Source organism: Coregonus clupeaformis, chromosome 25, assembly GCF_020615455.1.
Source record: "Coregonus clupeaformis isolate EN_2021a chromosome 25, ASM2061545v1, whole genome shotgun sequence".
Taxonomy (NCBI): domain Eukaryota; kingdom Metazoa; phylum Chordata; class Actinopteri; order Salmoniformes; family Salmonidae; genus Coregonus; species Coregonus clupeaformis.
The window spans coordinates 8,035,129-8,055,097 of NC_059216.1; the positions used below are offsets into that span (position 1 = coordinate 8,035,129).

At 44.4% G+C, this 19,969-nt stretch overlaps 1 protein-coding gene across 4 annotated transcripts in view; it reads left to right on the forward strand.

The window, feature by feature from the left end:
• ttll5 (tubulin tyrosine ligase-like family, member 5) overlaps nt 1-19,969 on the forward strand; it is a 96,186-nt gene that overhangs the window by 20,541 nt on the left and 55,676 nt on the right. For 2 of the 4 annotated variants that reach the window (XM_041847655.2, XM_045207491.1), the window contains exons 13-20: nt 6,656-6,737; nt 7,306-7,367; nt 14,613-14,704; nt 15,351-15,392; nt 16,471-16,572; nt 16,821-16,912; nt 17,530-17,592; nt 18,065-18,097. In XM_041847655.2, coding sequence (XP_041703589.2) covers nt 6,656-6,737; nt 7,306-7,367; nt 14,613-14,704; nt 15,351-15,392; nt 16,471-16,572; nt 16,821-16,912; nt 17,530-17,592; nt 18,065-18,097 — 568 coding nt within the window. The remainder of the gene's footprint in view (nt 1-6,655; nt 6,738-7,305; nt 7,368-14,612; nt 14,705-15,350; nt 15,393-16,470; nt 16,573-16,820; nt 16,913-17,529; nt 17,593-18,064; nt 18,098-19,969) is intronic. The other 2 variants (XM_045207492.1, XM_045207493.1) reach the window with 2 other exon arrangements.

Consider the following 19,969-nt stretch of genomic DNA (forward strand, 5'->3'; position numbering starts at 1 on the left):
AATCCCCGAGCCGACTAGGTGAAAAATCTGTCGATGTGCCCTTAAGCAAGGCACTTAACCCTAATTGCTCCTGTAAGTCGCTCTGGATAAGAGCGTCTGCTAAATGACTTAAATGTAAATAATCTGTAAACCATACTATTTACCAAGAGTTTTCATCTATATTTTTCGTAGTGGTCTATTTACCACCACAAACTGATGCTGGCACTAAGACCGCACTCAACGAGCTATATAGGGCCATAAACCAACAAGAAAATGTTAATCCACAGGCAGCGCTCCTAGTGGCCGGTGATTTTAATGCAGGAAAAATTCAATCTGTTTTACCTCATTTCTACCACCATGTCACCTGTGCAACTAGAGGGGGGAAAAACTCTAGATCACCTTTACTCCACACACAGAGACTCATTCAAAGCTCTCCCTCACCCTCCATTTGGCAAATCTGACCATAACTCTATCCTCCTGATTCCTGCTTACAAGCAAAAACTCAAACAGGAAGTACCATTGACATGCTCAATTCGGAAGTGGCCCGATGAAGCGGATGCTATGCTACAGGACTGTTTCGCTAGCACAGACTGGAATATGTTCCGGGATTCATCCGATGGCATCGAGGAGTTTACCACATCAGTCACCGGCTTCGTTAATAAGTGCATCGACGACGTGGTCCCGACAGTTACCGTACGTACTGTACATATCCTAACCAGAAGCCATGGATTACAGGCAACATCCGCACTGAGCTAAAGGCTAGAGCTGTTGCTTTCAAGGAGCGGACTCTAACCCGGACGCAATTCTGCTATGCCCTCCGACGAACCATCAAACAGGCAAAGCATCAATACAGGACAAAGATCGAATCCTACTACACCGGCTCTGACGCTCGTCGGATGTGGCAGGGCTTGCAAACTATCACGGATTACAAAGGGAAACCCAGCCACGAGCTGCCCAGTGACACAAGCCTACCAGACGAGCTAAATGCCTTCTATGCTCACTTCGAGGCAAGCAACACTGAACCATGCGTGAGAGCACGAGCTGTTCCGGACAACTGTGTGACCACGCTCTCCGTATCCAATGTGAGTAAGACCTTTTTAAACAGGTTAACATTCACAAGGCTGCGGGCCAGATGGATTATCAGGATGTGTACTCGGAGCATGCACTGACCAGCTGGCAAGTGTCTTCACTGACATTTTCAACCTCTCCTATAGTCTGTAATACCTACATGTTTCAAGCAGACCTCCATAGTCCCTGTGCCCAAGAACACCAAGGTAACCTGTCTAAATGACTATAGCACTCACAATTGTGGCCATGAAATGCTTTGAAAGGCTAGTCACGGCTCACATCAACACCATCATCCCAGACACCCTGGACCCACTCCAATTTGCATACTGCCCCAACAGATCCACAGATGATGCAATCTCTATTGCACTCCACACTGCCCTTTCCCGCTTGGAAAAAAGAAACACCTATGTGAGAATGCTGTTCATTGACTACATCTCAGCGTTCAACACCATAGTGCCCTCGAAGCTCATCACTAAGCTAAGGTCCATGGGACTGATCACCTCCCTCTGCAACTGGATCTAGGACTTCCTGACGGGCTGCCCCAAGGTGTTGAGGGTAGGCAACAACACATCCGTCACACTGACCCTCAACACGGGGGCCCCTCAGGGGTGCGTGCTTAGTCTTCTCCTGTACTCCCTGTTCACCCAAGACTGTGTGGCCGCACACGACTTTAACACCATCAAGTTTGCAGACGACATGACGGTGGTAGGCCAGATCACCAACAATGATAGACAGCCTATAGGGAGGAGGTCAGAGACCTGGCACTGTGGTGCCAAGACAACAACCTCTCCCTCAGCGTCAGTAAGACAAATGAGCAAATGAGGACTACACGAAACGGAGGGCCGAGCATGCCCCCATTCACATCAACGGCGCTGTAGTGGAGTGGGTCGAAAGCGTCAAGGTCCTCGGTGTCCATATCACTAAGGATCTATCATGGTCCAAACACCAACACAGTCGTGAAGAGGGCACGACAACGCCTCTTCCCCCTCAGGATGCTGAAAAGATTTGGCATGGGTCCCCAGATCCTCAAAGTTCTACAGCTGCACCATCGAGAGCATCTTGACTGGCTGCATCACCACTTGGTATGTCAACTGCTTGGCATCCAACCGCAAGGCATTACAGAGGGTAGTGCGTACGGCCCAGTACATCACTGGGGCCGAGCTCCCTGCCATACAGGACCTCTATACCAGGCGGTGTCAGAGGAAGGCCCAAAAAATTGTCAGACTCCAGCCACCCAAGCCACAGATGGCAAGCGGTACCAATGCACCAAGTCTGGATCCAACAGGACCCTGAACAGCTTCTACCTTCAAGCCATAAAACTTCTAAACAAGACTGCTAAATAGCTGATCAAATGGCTACCCAGACTACCTGCATTGACCCTTTTTTTTGCACTGACTCTCCTGCACTGACTCTATGCACACACACTGGACTCTACCCTCACACTGAGTATACCAAATATTAGGAACACCTTCCTAATATTGAGTTGCACCCACCCCCTTTTGCCCTCAGAACAGCCTCAATTCGTCGGGCATGGACTCTACTAGGTGTCGAAAGCATTCCACAGGTATGCTGGCCCATGTTGACTCCAATGCTTCCCACAGTTGTGTCAAGTTGGCTGGATGTCCTTTGCGTGGTGGACCATTCTTGATACACACAGGAAACTGTTTAGTGTGAAAAACCCAGCAGCGTTGCAGTTCTTGACACAAACCGGTGCGCTTGACACCTACTACCATACCCCGTTCAAAGGCACTTAAATATTTTGTCTTGCCCATTCACTCTCTGAATGGCACACACACACAATCCATGTCTCAATTGTCTCAATGCTTAAAAATCTTTCTTTAACCTGTCTCCTCCCCTTCATCTACCCTGATTTTAAAGTGGATTTAACAAGTGACATCAATAAGTGATCATAGCTTTCACCTGGTAAGTCTGTCATTTTGAGTATACAAAACATTAGTGTACTTACACTGACACCCCAACACACACACACACACACACACATGCACAAACATGCATACTGAAGCCACACACACACACACACACACTTTCAAACTCCCCACATACGCTGCTGCTAGTCACTTTACCCCTACCTATATGTACAGTACATAGCTACCTCAATTACCTTGTACCCCTGCACATCGACTTGGTACTGGTACTCCCTTCATATAGCCATGTTATTTTCTATCCCTATATACAGTGCATTCGGAAAATATTCAGACCCCTTGACTTTTCCACATTTTGTTACGTTACAGCCTTATTCTAAACTGGATTAAATTGTTTTTCTCCCTCATCAATCTACAGACAATACCCCATAATGACAATGCAAAAATAGGTTTTTAGATTTTTTTTTGCAAATTAATAATAATAACCCTCCGAAAATATTACATTTACGTAAGTATTCAGACCCTTTACTCAGTACTTTGTTGAAGCACCTTTGACAGCGATTACAGCCTTGAGTCTTCTTGGGTATGACGCTACAAGTTTGGCACACCTGTATTTGGGGAGGTTCTCCCATTCTTCTCTGCAGATCCTCTCAAGCTCTGTCAGGTTGGATGGGGAGCGTCGCTGCACAGCTATTTTCAGGTCTCTCCAGAGATATTCGATCGGGTTCAAGTCCGGGCTCTGGCTGGGCCACTCAAGGACATTCAGAGACTTATCCCGAAGGCACTCCTGCGTTGTCTTGGCTGTGTGCATGGTCGTGGTCCTGTTGGAAGGTGAACCTTCTCCACAGTCTGAGGTCCTGAGTGCTCTGGAGCAGGTTTTCATCAAGGATCTCTCTGTGCTTTGCTCCATTCATCCTTCCCTCGATCCTGACTAGTGTCCCAGTCCCTGCTGCTGAAAAACATCCCCACAGCATGATGCTGCCACCGCCGTGCTTCACCGTAGGGATGGTGCCAGGTTTCCTCCAGACGTGATGCTTGGCATTCAGGCCAAAGAGTTTCAACAGACCAGAGAATCTTGTTTCTCATGGTCTGAGTCCTTTAGGTGCCTTTTGGCAAAATCCAAGCGAGCTGTCATGTGCCTTTTTACTGAGGAGTGGCTTCCGTCTGGCCACTCTACCATAAAGGCCTGATTGGTGGAGTGCTGCAGAGATGGTTGTCCTTCTGGAAGGTTATACCATCTCCACAGTGGAACTATGGAGCTCTGTCAGAGTGACCATCGGGTTCTTGGGCCCTTCTCCCCCGATTGCTCAGTTTAGCCGGGGAGGCCAGCTCTAGGAAGAGTCTTGGTGGTTCCAAACTTCTTCCATTTAAGAATGATGGAGGCCACTGTGTTCTTGGGGACCTTCAATGCTGCAGTACCGTTCCCCAAACCTGTGCCTTGATACAATCATGTCTCGGAGGTCTACGGGCAATTCCTTCGGCCACATGGCTTGATTTCTGCTCTGACATGCTCTGTCAACTGTGGGACCTTTTATATAGACAGGTGTCTTTCCAAATCATGTCCAATCAATTTAAATTCATCACAGGTGGACTCTAATCAAGTTGTAGAAACATCTCATGGATGATCAATGGATGCACCAGAGCTCAATTTAGAGTTTCATAGCAAAGGGTCTTTATACCTATGTAAATAAGGTATTTCTGTTTTTTTATTTTTAATAAATGTGCAAAGATGTCTCTACCTGTTTTCACTGTGTCGTTATGGGTATTGTGTGTAGATTGGAGTTCGCACAATTGGCCCAGCGTCGTCTGGGTTTGGCCGGTGTAGGCCGTTATTGTAAATAAGAATTTGTTCTTAACTGACTTGCCTAGTTAAATAAAAATAAATTGATGAGGAAAAAATGGCATTTACTAAATTTTAGAATACGGCTTTAACGTAACAAAATATGGAAAAAGTCAAGGGGTCTGAATACTTTCCGAATGCACTGTATAGCCATGTTATTTTTATTTGCTGTGTCACTATTTCAATTTTTTTATTAAATGTATCTTATCTTTAACTCTGCATTGTTGGGAAAGGACCCGTAAGTAAGCATTTCACTGTTAGTCTACACCTGTTGTCTACAAAGCATGTGACAAATAATTTGATTTGAAAGCGGACTTGATGTTCAGAGCTTTGAAATAAAGAATATATGCACAGGTATAGTGTTCATAAATATGTTTCTCATCCAGAGAATGTGAGCGGAGCGTGGAGCGCAGTGAGGAGTGGACCGTGCCCAACTTGAGTAGAGCGCAGAGCGAGATTACCAAAGGCTGGAGCGTCGTCCTTCTCGCCCACTCAGATTTCGCTCACTTCACGAGCTCAGGGCATGCCCGGCCCAGCATGCATTTGTAGTCTACTTGTGTGCTGCTATAGCCCTTTTCGTTTAGGTACTGTCATGGAGTTCGCTAAATATATTCAACCTTTTAGGCCTACCTATAAAAAAATAAACAACTCTGCATCTCTTCCCAGCCTGGCAAGAGTGGCCAAAAGGGTGTTTAGCATCCCCAGTGGCTCTGCAGGGGTGGAGAGGATATTCTCCGCTGCTGGCCGGCTCTCCAGGCACAATCGCATGAGCCTGAAGCCACAGACTGGCCAAACTCCTCCTGTTTCTAAAAATGAGTTCTAAAAATGAATTCAAAGGCACTAATAAGTCATTTTTCGTTTCATTTGTATTTAATTCTAAGTCACAGTCTATATGCGCAATTTATAGACTAATGATTTAATACAACAAACTGTTTAAATGCTGAGCCCTTTATGTCCCTACCAGCCTAGTGTGTCGCACTCACAAATGCTTCACTATGTATTTATTTGAAGGCTTCAAATAATTGAAATATTATAGCCTAAATAATTCATATCCGTTCCTTCTTAGGCTTCTCTGTCTGGCTCCTGAACTATTTAGAGTGTTTTTATATGCTGTTTTAATATGACATGTAGACTATTTGAAATGATGTATGCTTCTTACATTCACATGTTTATGTTTATTCAAGTACTTTTCATTCAAATCCATATGGTTTGGTTTCAATACTTCAAAACCAAATGGTAGGTAGGTTAAATTGTGATTTTAATGAATGGAGCGAATTTGGAGCTGAGGTTTTTTTCCTGTGACCGTGGAGTGGTTTTTAGCGGAGAGGTTGGAAAGGACATGGAGCACCGCTCCATGAGCGATGAGTGGGATTTCCAACTTTTCAACTCCGTTCACATGCCCTGTTCTCATCTCTTATGTAAGCAGCTCAGGTGGAGCTGAAATGTGAATATACTTAGCTAATGTAATGCAGCCAGCCAATCCTCAGTAGCAGCAGCCGTTTGATGTAGTTTCTCTCTCTGAGTGATTGGAGATTTAATTGCCATATAATCAGTAGCCGAAAACCAGCCATGTTGTCAACTGCCAGTTTGTGGGAATCAAGATAAGACGCTTGAAGTCTGTGTTCTATTGTGGCTTATTATTGTTTTGTAAGACAACGGGCTCTTCCATCACTAGGATCAGAAGTTTCTCCTCCCCATGTGACCTGACCAGGAAAAACGCTAGGCTCTAGCCTATTACTTAGCCTAATATGTGGTTGGGGAAAGATTCCGAGTCCTATTCATCACAAATGGGGTCAGCGGAAGCCAGAATAGAGCCAGACTCTGCTGACCTCCCATGTCCTCTGGTAACTCCATTATTCATGTGTGTGTGTGTGTTTATCTACAGAACTGTATGGCTTTGATGTGCTAATCGACTCCAACCTCAAATCATGGCTCCTGGAGGTCAACCTCTCTCCCTCCCTGGCCTGGTGAGTGACTGTGACTGACTGCATGTCATCATCTCAAGGTTCACAGGAACAAATACATCCTTATGCCAGAGCTTAAATCTTTGACCTTCTTACAGCAGTTGCTCTCTGAACATCATTCTGTGAGCGCATTACTCTCCTCTGAAAAAATAATGTGTAAATTGTTGAAGGGACTTTAGGGTAACTCAAACAAGTGTTCTTCTTGTCCTTCTTTGAGATGAAACACACTTCTGTTTTTCCTCCCATAAACCCATAAACATCCTCTGGTGAGCTCTAGGAATAGACATGTTAATATAACACATAATGAAATGGCATGTTTGAGGATTTACACTTCGTTTGTTGATAAATACCCGGTGGCTAAATGTAAGCTTTTATGTCCTCAACCTCTTGAAATACATCTGAGCAGTTCTTTCCAGTCCAGTAAATTCTGTGAGTTGACTGTGATTGAGACATTTGTGTCCTCTACAACTTTGGGATTGCACTTGTTTGTGAGAGGGCATATTGTGTTATTTTACTGTATGGACTTTGATGTCTTTTAATAGTTTTATATGATTTGAATTTTTAATTCCAGCGATGCTCCTCTGGATCTGAAGATAAAGGCCAGCATGATATCAGACATGTTTTCTCTTGTGGGTGAGTATCTATCTATCCATCTATCTCTCGCTCTCTCGCTCTCGCTCGCTCTCTCTCAATTCAATTCAATTCAATGGCTTTATTGGCATTGGAAACGTATGTTAACATTGCCAAAGCAAGTGAAGTAGATAGTAAACAAAAGTGAAATAAACAATAAAAATTAACAGTAAACATTACACTCAGAAGTTCCAAAAGAATAAAGACATTTCAAATGTCATATGTGTATATATACAGTGTTGTAACTGTGCATATAGTTAAAGTACAAATGGGAAAATAAATAAACATAAATATGGGTTGAATTTACAATGGTGTTTGTTCTTCACAGGTTGCCCTTTTCTTGTGGCAACAGGTCACAAATCTTGCTGCTGTGATGGCACACTGTGGTTTTTCACCCAATAGATAAGGGAGTTGATCAAAATTGGGTTTGTTTTCTAATTCTTTGTGGATCTCTGTAATCTGAGGGAAATATGTGTCTCTAATATGGTCATACATTTGGCAGGAGGTTAGGAAGTGCCGCTCAGTTTCCACCTCATTTTGTGGGCAGTGTGCACATAGCCTGTCTTCTCTTGAGAGCCAGGTCTGCCTACGGCGGCCTTTCTCAATAGCAAGGCTATTCTCACTGAGTCTGTACATAGTCAAAGCTTTCCTTAAGTTTGGGTCAGTCACAGTGGTCAGGTATTCTGCCACTGTGTACTCTCTGTTTAGAGCCAAATAGCATTCTAGTTTGCTCTGTTTTTTTGTTAATTCTTTCCAATGTGTCAAGTAATTCTCTTTTTGTTTTCTCATGATTTGGTTGGGTCTAATTGTGTTGTTGTTGTTGTCCTGGGACTCTGTCGGGTCTGTTTGTGTTTGTGAACAGAGCCCCAGGACTAGCTTACTTAGGGGACTCTTCTCCAAGTTAATCTCTCTGTAGGTGATGGTTTTGTTGTGGAAGGTTTGGGAATCGTTTCCTTTTAAGTGGTTATAGAATTTAACGGCTCTTTTCTGGATTTTGATAATTAGCGTGTATCGGCCTAATTCTGCTCTGCATGCATTATTTGGTGTTTTGCGTTGTACACAGAGGATATTTTTGCAGAATTCTGCATGCAGAGTCTCAATTTGGTGTTTGTCCCATTTTGTGAATTCTTGGTTGGTGAGCGGACCCCAGACCTCACAACCATAAAGGGCAATGGGTTCTATAACTGATTCAAGTATTTTTAGCCAGATCCTATTGGTATGTCAAATTTTATGTTCCTTTTGATGGCATAGATGGCCCTTCTTGCCTTGTCTCTCAGATCGTTCACAGCTTTGCTTTGTCGAAGTTACCTGTGGCGCTGATGTTTAGGCCGAGGTATGTATAGTTTTTTGTGTGCTCTAGGGCAACGGTGTCTAAATGGAATTTGTATTTGTGGTCCTGGCAACTGGACCTTTTTTGGAACACCATTATTTTTGTCTTACTGAGATTTACTGTCATGGCCCAGGTCTGACAGAATCTGTGCAGAAGATCTAGGTGCTGCTGTAGGTCCTCCTTGGTTGGTGACAGAAGCACCAGTACTGGATTTGGGGAGGGAGGAATGCCAAGGGTTTGATCTGGTGGCTACACCTGAATGAATGCTCTTGGCCAAAATGTTTCTGTTTATTACATACCCACCTGTAGGGTTGGGTGGTATCCAGATTTCCATACCTTCATACTGTGCCTGTGCCATCCTGGGGATATATACGAAATTACCAGTAGTGCGAACAAGGGGCGCTATATATTTTTTTCAAATATAAAAACCCCTAACAAAAACATCACTTACCAGAATGCTAACAAATTGCTAACTAGTACACTGCTCAAAAAAATAAAGGGAACACTTAAACAACACAATGTAACTCCAAGTCAATCACACTTCTGTGAAATCAAACTGTCCACTTAGGAAGCAACACTGATTGACAATACATTTCACATGCTGTTGTGCAAATGGAATAGACAACAGGTGGAAATTATAGGCAATTAGCAAGACACCCCCAATAAAGGACTGGTTTTGCAGGTGGTGACCACAGACCACTTCTCAGTTCCTATGCTTCCTGGCTGATGTTTTGGTCACTTTTGAATGCTGGCGGTGCTTTCACTCTAGTGGTAGCATGAGACGGAGTCTACAACTCACACAAGTGGCTCAGGTAGTGCAGCTAATCCAGGATGGCACATCAATGCGAGCTGTGGCAAGAAGGTTTGCTGTGTCTGTCAGCGTAGTGTCCAGAGCATGGAGGCACTACCAGGAGACAGGCCAGTACATCAGGAGACGTGGAGGAGGCCGTAGGAGGGCAACAACCCAGCAGCAGGACTGCTACCTCCGCCTTTGTGCAAGGAGGAGCAGGAAGAGCACTGCCAGAGCCCTGCAAAATGACCTCCAGCAGGCCACAAATGTGCATGTGTCTGCTCAAACGGTCAGAAACAGACTCCATGAGGGTGGTATGAGGGCCTGACGTCCACAGGTGGAGGTTGTGCTTACAGCCCAACACCGTGCAGGACGTTTGGCATTTGCCAGAGAACACCAAGATTGGCAAATTCGCCACTGGGGCCCTGTGCTCTTCACAGATGAAAGCACGTTCACACTGAGCACATGTGACAGACGTGACAGAGTCTGGAGACGCCTAGGAGAACGTTCTGCTGCCTGCAACATCCTCCAGCATGACCGGTTTGGCGGTGGGTCAGTCATGGTGTGGGGTGGCATTTCTTTGGGGGGCCGCACAGCCCTCCATGTGCTCGCCAGAGGTAGCCTGACTGCCATTAGGTACCGAGATGAGATCCTCAGACCCCTTGTGAGACCATATGCTGGTGCGGTTGGCCCTGGGTTCCTCCTAATGCAAGACAATGCTAGATCTCATGTGGCTGGAGTGTGTCAGCAGTTCCTGCAAGAGGAAGGCATTGATGCTATGGACTGGCCCGCCCGTTCCCCAGACCTGAATCCAATTGAGCACATCTGGGACGTCATGTCTCGCTCCATCCACCAACGCCACGTTGCACCACAGACTGTCCAGGAGTTGGCGGATGCTTTAGTCCAGGTCTGGGAGGAGATCCCTCAGGAGACCATCCGCCAACTCATCAGGAGCATGCCCAGGCGTTGTAGGGAGGTCATACAGGCACGTGGAGGCCACACACACTACTGAGCCTCATTTTGACTTGTTTTAAGGACATTACATCAAAGTTGGATCAGCCTGTAGTGTGGTTTTCCACTTTAATTTTGAGGGTGACTCCAAATCCAGACCTCCATGGGTTGATACATTTGATTTCCATTGATAATTTTTGTGTGATTTTGTTGTCAGCGCATTCAACTATGTAAAGAAAAAAGTATTTAATAAGATTATTTCATTCATTCAGATCTAGGATGTGTTATTTTTTTGAGCAGTGTACTATGGAATCCTCATAGTGGATGCTAGGTAAATGCTAACGACAGACAACCCAGCTCATAAAGTTATGTAAGTATACTGAACCAAAATATAAACGCAACATGCAACAATTTCTAAAATGTTACTGTGTTACAGTTCATATGAGGAAATCAGTGAATTGAAATAAATTCATTAGGCCCTAATTTATGGATTTCACATGACTGGGAATACAGATATGCATCAGTTGGTCACAGATACCGTAAAAGAAATGGGCCTCACAATGGGCCTCAGGTACTCGTCATGGTATTTCTGTGCATTCAAATTGCCATCAATAAAATGCAATTGTGTTCAGTAGCTTATGCCTGCCCATACCATAACCCCACCGCCACCATGTTCACAACGTTGACATCAGCAAACTGCTCGCCCACACGACGCCATACACGTGTTCTGCGGTTATACATTTTACATTTACATTTGTCATTTAGCAGACGCTCTTATCCAGAGCGACTTACAGTTAGTGAGTGCATACATACATAAAAATAAAAAATGTATGTCATACTGGCCCCCCATGGGAATCGAACCCACAACCCTGGCGTTGCAAACGCCATGCTCTACCAACTGAGCTACATCCCTGCCGGCCATTCCCTCCCCTACCCTGGACGACGCTGGGCCAATTGTGCTCCCGGTCGCGGCCGGCTACCACAGAGCCTGGATTCGAACCAGGATCTCTAGTGGCACAGCTAGACCACTGCGCCACTCGGGAGTACGTGTTATGAGGCGTGTTGGACGTACTGCCAAATTCTCTAAAACAACGTTGGATGCGGCTTATGGCAGAGAAATTAACATTAAATGATCTGGCAACAGCTCTGGTGGACATTCCTGCAGTCAGCATGTCAATTGCACACTCCCTTAAAAACTTGAGACATCTGTAGCATTGTGTTGTGTGACAAAACTGCACATTTTAGAGTGGCCTTTTATTGTCCCCAGCGCACCTGTGTAATGATCATGCTGTTTAATCAGCTTCTTGATTTGCCACACCTGTCAGGTGGATGGATTATGATGGCAAAGGAGAAATGTTCACTAATGGGGATTTGTGCACAACATTTTAGAGAAATAAGCTTTTTGTGCATATGGAACATTTCTGGGATCTTTTATTTCAGCTCATGAAACATGGGACCAACACTTGACATGTTGCGTTGATATTTTTGTTCAGTACATATCAAAACGCAGTTTGCAGCACGCACAAAACAAAAATTAGACAGCAGGGATCTTAATCCAGGAGGGGATTGTCTCTGCTGCTGTTACCAAGAAGCTTGATCTTGCAAGCTAACGTTAGCCACTTAGCTAACATTAGCAAGATAGTAAAACTCAGCTTGAGAGAATTTATTTGGCAAATCGTAGATGGTTAACTTAATAGTTATAAGGTATAAAGCTGGCAAACATTAGTGAATTTCATACAAGTGTAACTTGATCACCTCACTTAAATTTGCTCTGCAGGAGTGACTCCCCTCATGAATCTCCCATTTTGCTCATTGTGCTTCTTTGTAAATAAACACAGGTGACTGGTTCAAACAGCTGTTTTGGGAAACTAGTACCGGTAAGCTTCATAATGAAAAATAGTCTAACAGGTGAAATGATGAACGCGATCTGCTTTATCTATTACCTAGCGCACAAGTTGACTGCAGGTATTTATTTAAAAAGTACTAATATTCAAATGTATATATAAAAAAAAAAAGATATTGGGTATTGACTTTATTGGAAAATCATACTGATGGTATTTCTAAATACCCCAGGATACCGCATAGATGGTGTACCCCCCAACCAAACCCACCTGTTTATTTTAAACCACATGATCTTTATGATGTGACTGAGTAAACCATAACCTCAATATACCTTCTTGTTTTAAAGCCTAGTTTGTCAGAAAGGTGCGGGTTTTAGGAGTCCACAAATTGACATGCATCTCATTATAACCACTCTTGCTAAGACACTCATTTCCATTTTGACAATAAAATGAATTGCAAGGACGTTTTCTCAGGCAAACATCTGTCTAATCATGCACAAAAACATTTTTAAAGCCATCTCAATAGCGTTGCATAGTAAGTCGGTAAAGAACAGGCCCGATTCTCAACACATCATTTAGGTCATGGGCAGGCTGCTTAATGAGTTGCCCTTTGTGATCATGTGATCACTTTGCTCATGCCTTAACACCCGTCCCCATGTCTCCTCCAAGGCCTCTCTCTATCTGTGAGCTGGGCTGGGGCCTAGCTGGGGAGTGCCAGTGTAGATGGAAACTTTGTTGGCCCTGGCTCCTGCCATCCTCAGGATTTAGCCTGCAACAGGTTCCACTAGGCTTATTTTTCAGCCCAGTGTCTCTTGTTTATTAGGGCTTTCTTCAGCAAATCCTCATTGCGAAGGAAGAAAGCCACTAATTGGCCATTCTGCTGCCTGACGCTGTGTTTCAGCCTGTGGAGACAGTCAGGCATTGTTTTAGACTAACTTTTGCCCCTCACTTAGTTTAACATTGTATTTTAGAGAATAGGCCTAGTAGGATTGCTCCGTAATGGGGCCTCAGAATTGTGCAGAAACCACAGGCATCATTAATTGACATTCAATGACTGGAAGGGGAAATTGTCAACAGAGGACTTGGTTGTTTTGGAGTCATTAAGCTCTCTTAAGAAATGCGATCTCACATTATTAAGCCAAATAAATCCTTAGCTTGCAAACAAAAAATTGGTTAGCCCTAGGTGCAGATCAACCCTGTTTACACAACTGACTCTTAATGTGGAGAATAACATGTCTTTGTCAAGTCACCTTCCTTCACTATTAATGCATTCTCAGGTAGCCAGGTTGGAGCTGTGGATAATATTTGATAGAAATTCAAGTCCACACCTGATATAAATATTCTTTATTACACTTTTCCAGTACTTCATCTTAACACTTTCAGACTCAGCCAATTCCTTCCAAAGCAAGTTGAGCATTGACAATGACACTTGTACTACAAGTACAACTGATTTAATATCAGTAATGGAAATGAGTTGAGATCTTTTGTCATCATCTTGTTTGTACCTCCCTGTCATGATCCGTTGACGATATCTAAAATGACACTGAGCCCCAGAGCCTGGAGGCCATATCTAATGGCACTGTGTGAGGGGCTGTGATGTGTCTGTCTGTACCAGGGCCAGCTTATAGCTGGATCTCCCTCCACTCCCTCCTGCTCATTAAGTGAGAGGAGGGAATCATAAATTGCCAGTTATCTTTGGACTGATGCATAAGTGCTGGCCTGGGGAAAATGAGCAGTGACATGTAAAACATACCCCATCTATTATTCACCAAACAAACCCCGGCGCTTTTGGCAGATAACACTTGGGCTGCATACCAGCTCTGTAAATAATGACAGCATGCCATTAGCATTCATTTTCCCCTTATGTGTAGCTGTCAGTAACTCGTCAGCCGTGCTTGTAATAATTGCTGCATTTAGACAAGAACGTGGCAAGAGACTGATTCTTACCTGACTGCTTGGATGAGGCAGTACAAATAACCTCAGGACCTGAGCTGTCGATTGATTTGATCCAAAGTAAGTTTTCCTATCACTCTGTATGGGAAAGTATGAAGGGAAAGTAAAAGTAGTTTTTCTCTCTTCACGTCTGGGATCATTTAGCTCTTAGTGAGTTTTAGAAAGAGGGAAAGAGAGAGTGTATGTAAATGATTGGGAGTCAGTGTGAGAAGAACTGTGGAGAAAGATTAGGCCTACAGCCTCCGTATTCATGTCACGAATGGTAGTATCAGATTGATCTTTATTCCAGGGTTACATGTGGCTTTACTGCTATAGATAACACAAGCTCTCTAGAATCGTTGTCCATTGTCATTTACTCATTGTAGTGAGTCATGTCCCTGCAGGCTTTGTTTGTCAGGACCCCCTGCTACGACAACCCCGCTCTGAACGGGTGGCTCTGGACCCGGGCCTGAAGTACCCAGCCCACAAAGCACAGGTATGGGACACCACCCTCCTTATTGTTTCACCAAAAAGTGCTTTAGTTTAGACATCTGAAGGAACCGTCTTTCCATGCCATATAACCTAACTTCATGAAATGTATTTCACAGCATCTCATCATGTCTCTTACTCTGCTGTACTGTACTTGTTTTGCTGTTAGAGCTGAGCCCTTTTTGCCCTCATGGAAAATCATTCTCATGAAAAACAACTGTTAATGTAATTGCAGTGTTGGGGTGACATCATCAGCACTGCGAGTGCAGCGTTCTGTGGATGATTATTTTATAATTTTTTATCAAGTGACTAATGCTGTCACTTGGCCCTGTTGCTTAATGATGCTACAGCAGCTAATACAGTCAACTACTGCACCCGGTCTGGGCTGGGATCTGCTGCTGGGACATCAAATCAGACATTTTTCTACTCCACCTTATAACTATCGTGCAAAGAGCACAGATAGACTTACTGTACAGTAACAAGGCTGGAAGTTTGTTCATATCTGTACTGTATGCATGTGTCTGTTTGTGTGCCTGTGTCTTTCGATGTGCTTGTCTAAGTGTGCTTCTTTGCATGTGTGCATGTTTACAGTGAGGTGTAGTTAGCGGCTGATGTTCATCTCACTGTCTCTTACACTCCATTGCTTCTCTTAGCGTCCTTTATCTGCTCAGTCAGCCAGTGCACACTCCAGAGTCGTAAGTTGTCCTGCCTTATCATATCCTCTAACCCAACCACATTAACCCTGCTGCACCTTTTCCCTCTCCCTCACCACCGTGATGTCTTTACATTAACCGGTAAGAAAGCCACTTTCTTTTTCAACAACTTATACTTTTTAGACTCTCATTTTGAGTCTAAACTATTCTGCTATTTTCCCTACTTGCGGCTTCCAAAAAGTACCCTCTATGAATTATGCATCATGGTCTAAAAGTGGTGCTTTTAATCGAATAGTCCTTAGTAGATTGGTCTGGGCAAGACTATGATTTATAAGCACCGCAATGCAGCTCTTAGAATCCATCCCATTAGTACAAGTGTGCGATGCCTCAGCCCCTCTGCCGGTTACAGACACAGGAAAACAATCTTGCCACTATAGCAGTCCTGTTAGAGAGGCAGTTAAGAATCCTGGGCTCCTATGGACAACCTGTCCTCTTCCCCTATACTGGGATTAGGAGCAACAGTTGAGATTATTTCAGGTGATTAGGCCTTGTCAGTCTCTGGATGCCATCATATACCCCCAACCAGTCAGACAAATTCAAAGTAATCCCCCCGCTATTTAGATGACAAATGCTGTATGTGATTATGCCCTGCTGTCTGGCCTGGGTTCAAACCTGCGTGCCAAAGTCATCAATCAACCCTGGTAATGCATGCCGAGGAAGAGGGAGTCAGGAATGCCAGCTAGCGAAGATAGAAAATGTGCCATTTATGTAACCCAGGGAGGGAGGAAAGGGGATGATTTCTTTACATTTTCAATATAGTTGGTGTTTTCTGTATGTAAAGATAAGCAGATTGTTACATTTTAAGATGTAACAGTTGTATCAGTGTGTGGGATGATTTCTTAGGTGCAAATGTAAGAATTAAACAGAGTTAGCCAACTTGCATTAACACCCTATTCATTACACTTATTAAACACCTAATGTAATAAACCAGCATCAGGGTGGATTTATGTATTAGACACCTAATTTATTAAACTAGTATCAGGGTGGAGTTATGTGGGAAGTACATGGATGGTACAGTATTAGTATAACGATGTGTTCACTCCCCTCTCCTCTCCTGCAGCGGCAGAGACCCCTGTCAGCCAACAACACTGACACGGACGGGCCTAAGGAGAAGCCAGGAAGTAAACAGAGGGACAGCACCCTGGGCCTGACTGCTGAGGAGGTAAATATACATAGCTGAAGTTAATATGATAGGGTTGGTCCTCTGTAGCTCAATTGGTAGAGCATGGCGCTTGTAACGCCAGGGTAGTGGGTTCGATCCCCGGGACCACCCATAAGTAAAAATGTATGCGCACATGACTGTAAGTCGCTTTGGATAAAAGCGTCTGCTAATATTATTATTATATTATTTATACTATCTATCACTAACATAGTATTGTAGCTAAGGGTTCTCTTTTCTCTCCATGGCAGTTGAAAGTCCTGAGGAGGATAACAGAGGAGCACGAGAGACGAGGGGGGTTCATCCGAATCTTCCCCACCCCAGAGACATGGGAACTGTACAGGTGAGAGGGGTTCGGACACTTTGGGTAATGTTACACACTAATGCATATGTCTAGATACATTTTAGAATAAGAGAACAAAAGCGATGTCCATACTGCTGCCTCCCTACATTTAACCACTGCTATTACTACGTAATACAACTATTACTACTGCAGTTAAGAGTAAGGTGAGAAGCTGATACACTTTAGAGAATTGGCTGGTTACTGTACATTACATCTCAGAGAGTATTTATAGACTTTACAGCTCGCTCTCTTGTGAGATCTGTATATTTTCCCCAAACATGGCTGAAATCCCATGATGACTTCTAGTTGAAACAGCATTAAACCCCCTATTTAGGGGGGAAATCCAGTTTTGTGCTTACAGTCCATATTCCTGTATGAGGGATTTGCTGCTTGATTAGCTTTACGGGCCTGTTAATACTAGGGATTTTGTGGCTTTCTTTACACAGTATGTTTCTAAGTGGTCTTGAAATTACTGGGGCCTATGACATTGCGTATCACAATAGCCCTGTTGTAACACATTCATCTCCCCACAAATTAGACAGAAGATGCTGAAGCCCAGTGCAGCCTGTGGTGGTGATGGTTGTCATTTTGTCATTATCTGTGTCTCTGTTTCTCAGTGGTTATCTGGAGTATAAGACATCGATGAACTCCATGTTAGCTAACAGACTTTTCCATGGAAGGTAAGCATTTCCATCGTGGTTGGGAAAGGGAACAGCTTCTCCATCAATTTGTGGAAACGGTTGGACCCTGACTTTATGTTTGTTTTGTCTTCAGATGAATAGGTGAGGAGAACAGCTAATAAGATATGTATGGTAATAGTAGACTGTAAAGTTTTCCAGAGCGAGCACAGTGTCTATGTGGCAGTGTGGCTTTGGTAGTCTAGTCCTCAAACAGCGTTTGGGGCTGGGGAGAGTTTATGGAGGAAGGAAGAGCAGGGAACATTTGATAGAATAAACTAAACTATAAGGAATTTTGTTACACAACTCAACATATTTATTCTGTTGCATGGGTTCAGACTTAAGATAAATATTGTGTTTATGAGCTTTATGTTTTTGTACAGTATTTTATTTCACTATTGCACAATATTATCTGGGGAGCTGGCATCTCCTTTGGCCTTTTATGATTTTTCCATGTCGCTTCTTTGGTCCTCAGATTGGGGAAAGCGGTGGTGACCTCAAGATCACGGTGGGTGTTATTGCCGCCATTTTCCCTCTCACTATCAAATCAAATCACATTAGCCGAATACAACAGGTGTAGACCTTACCGTGAAATGCTTACTTACAAGCCCTTAACCAACAATGCAGTTCAAGATATAGAGTTAAGAAAATATTTACTAAATAAACTAAAGTAAAAAATAAAATAAAATGTAACACAATAAAATAGCAATAACGAGGCTATATACAGGGGGTACCGGTACCAAGTCAATGTGCGGGGGTACAGGTTATTCAAGGTAATTTGTACATGTAGGTAGGGGTAAAGTGACTATGCATGGATAATAAACAGCGAGTAGCAGCAGTGTAAAAACAAAAGGGGGGGAGGTTGTGTCAATGTAAATAGTCCGGGTGGCCATTTAATTAATTGTTCAGCAGGCTTATGGCTTGGGGGTATAAGCTGTTAAGGAGCCTTTTGAACCTAGACTTGGTGCTCCGGTACTGCTTGCCGTGTGGTAGCAGAGAAAACAGTCTACGACTTGGGTGACTGGAGTCTTTGACAATTTTTTGGGCCTTCCTCTGACACCACCTAGTTTATAGGTCCTGGATGGCAGGAAGCTTGGCCCCAGTGATGTACTGGGCCGTACGCACTACCCTCTGTAGCACCTTATGGTCGGATGCCGAGCAGTTGCCATACCAGGCGGTGATGCAACCGGTCAGGATGCTCTCGATGGTGCAACTGTAAAACTTTTTGAGGATCTGGGGACCCATGCCAAATCTTTTCAGTCTCCTGAGGGGGGAAAAGGTGTTGTCGTGCCCTCTTCACGACTATCTTGGTGTGTTTGGACCATGATAGTTTGTTAGTGATGTGGACACCAAGGAACTTGAAGCTCTCAACCCGCTCTACTACAGCCCCGTCGATGTGAATGGGGGCGTGTTCGGTCCACGATCAGCTCCTTTGTCTTGCTCACGTTGAGGGAGAGGTTGTTGTCCTGGCACCACACTGCCAGGTCTCTGATCTTCTCCCTATAGGCTGTCTCATCGTTGTCGGTGATCAGGCCTACCACTGTTGTGTCGTCAGCAAACCTAATGATGGTGTTGGAGTCGTGCCTGGCCATGCAGTCGTGAGAGAACGGAGTACAGGAGGGGACTAAGCACGCACCCCTGAGGGGCCCCAGTGTTGAGGATCAGCGTGGCAGATGTGTTGTTGCCTACCCTTACCACCTGGGGGCGGCCCGTCAGGAAGTCCAGGATCCAGTTGCAGTGGGAGGTGTTTAGTCCTAGGGTCCTTATCTTAGTGATGAGCTTTGTTGGCACTATGGTGTTGAACGCTGAGCTGTAGTCAATGAACAGCATTCTCACATAGGTGTTCCTTTTGTCCAGGTGGGAAATGGCAGTGTGGAGTGCGATTTGAGATTGTGTCATCTGTGGATCTGTTGGGGCAGTATGCGAATTGGAGTGGGTCTAGGGTTTCCGGGATGATGGTGTTGATGTGAGCCATGACCAGCCTTTCAAAGCATTTCATGGCTACCGACGTGAGTGCTACGGGGCGGTAGTCATTTTGGCAGGTTACCTTCGCTTTCTTGGGCACAGGGACTATGGTGGTCTGCTTGAAACATGTAGGTATTACAGACTTGGTCAGGGAGAGGTTGAAAATGTCAGTGAAGACACTTGCCAGTTGGTCAGCGCATGCTCTGAGTACACGTCCTGGCAATCCATCTGGCCCCATGGCCTTGTGAATGTTGACCTGTTTAAAGGTCTCGCTCACATCGGCTACGGAGAGCGTGATCACACAGTCGTCCGGAACAGCTGGTGCTCTTATGCATGCTTCAGTTTTGCTTGCCTCGAAGCGAGCATAAAAGGCATTTAGCTCGTCTGGTAGGCTCGCGTCACTGGGCAGCTCTCG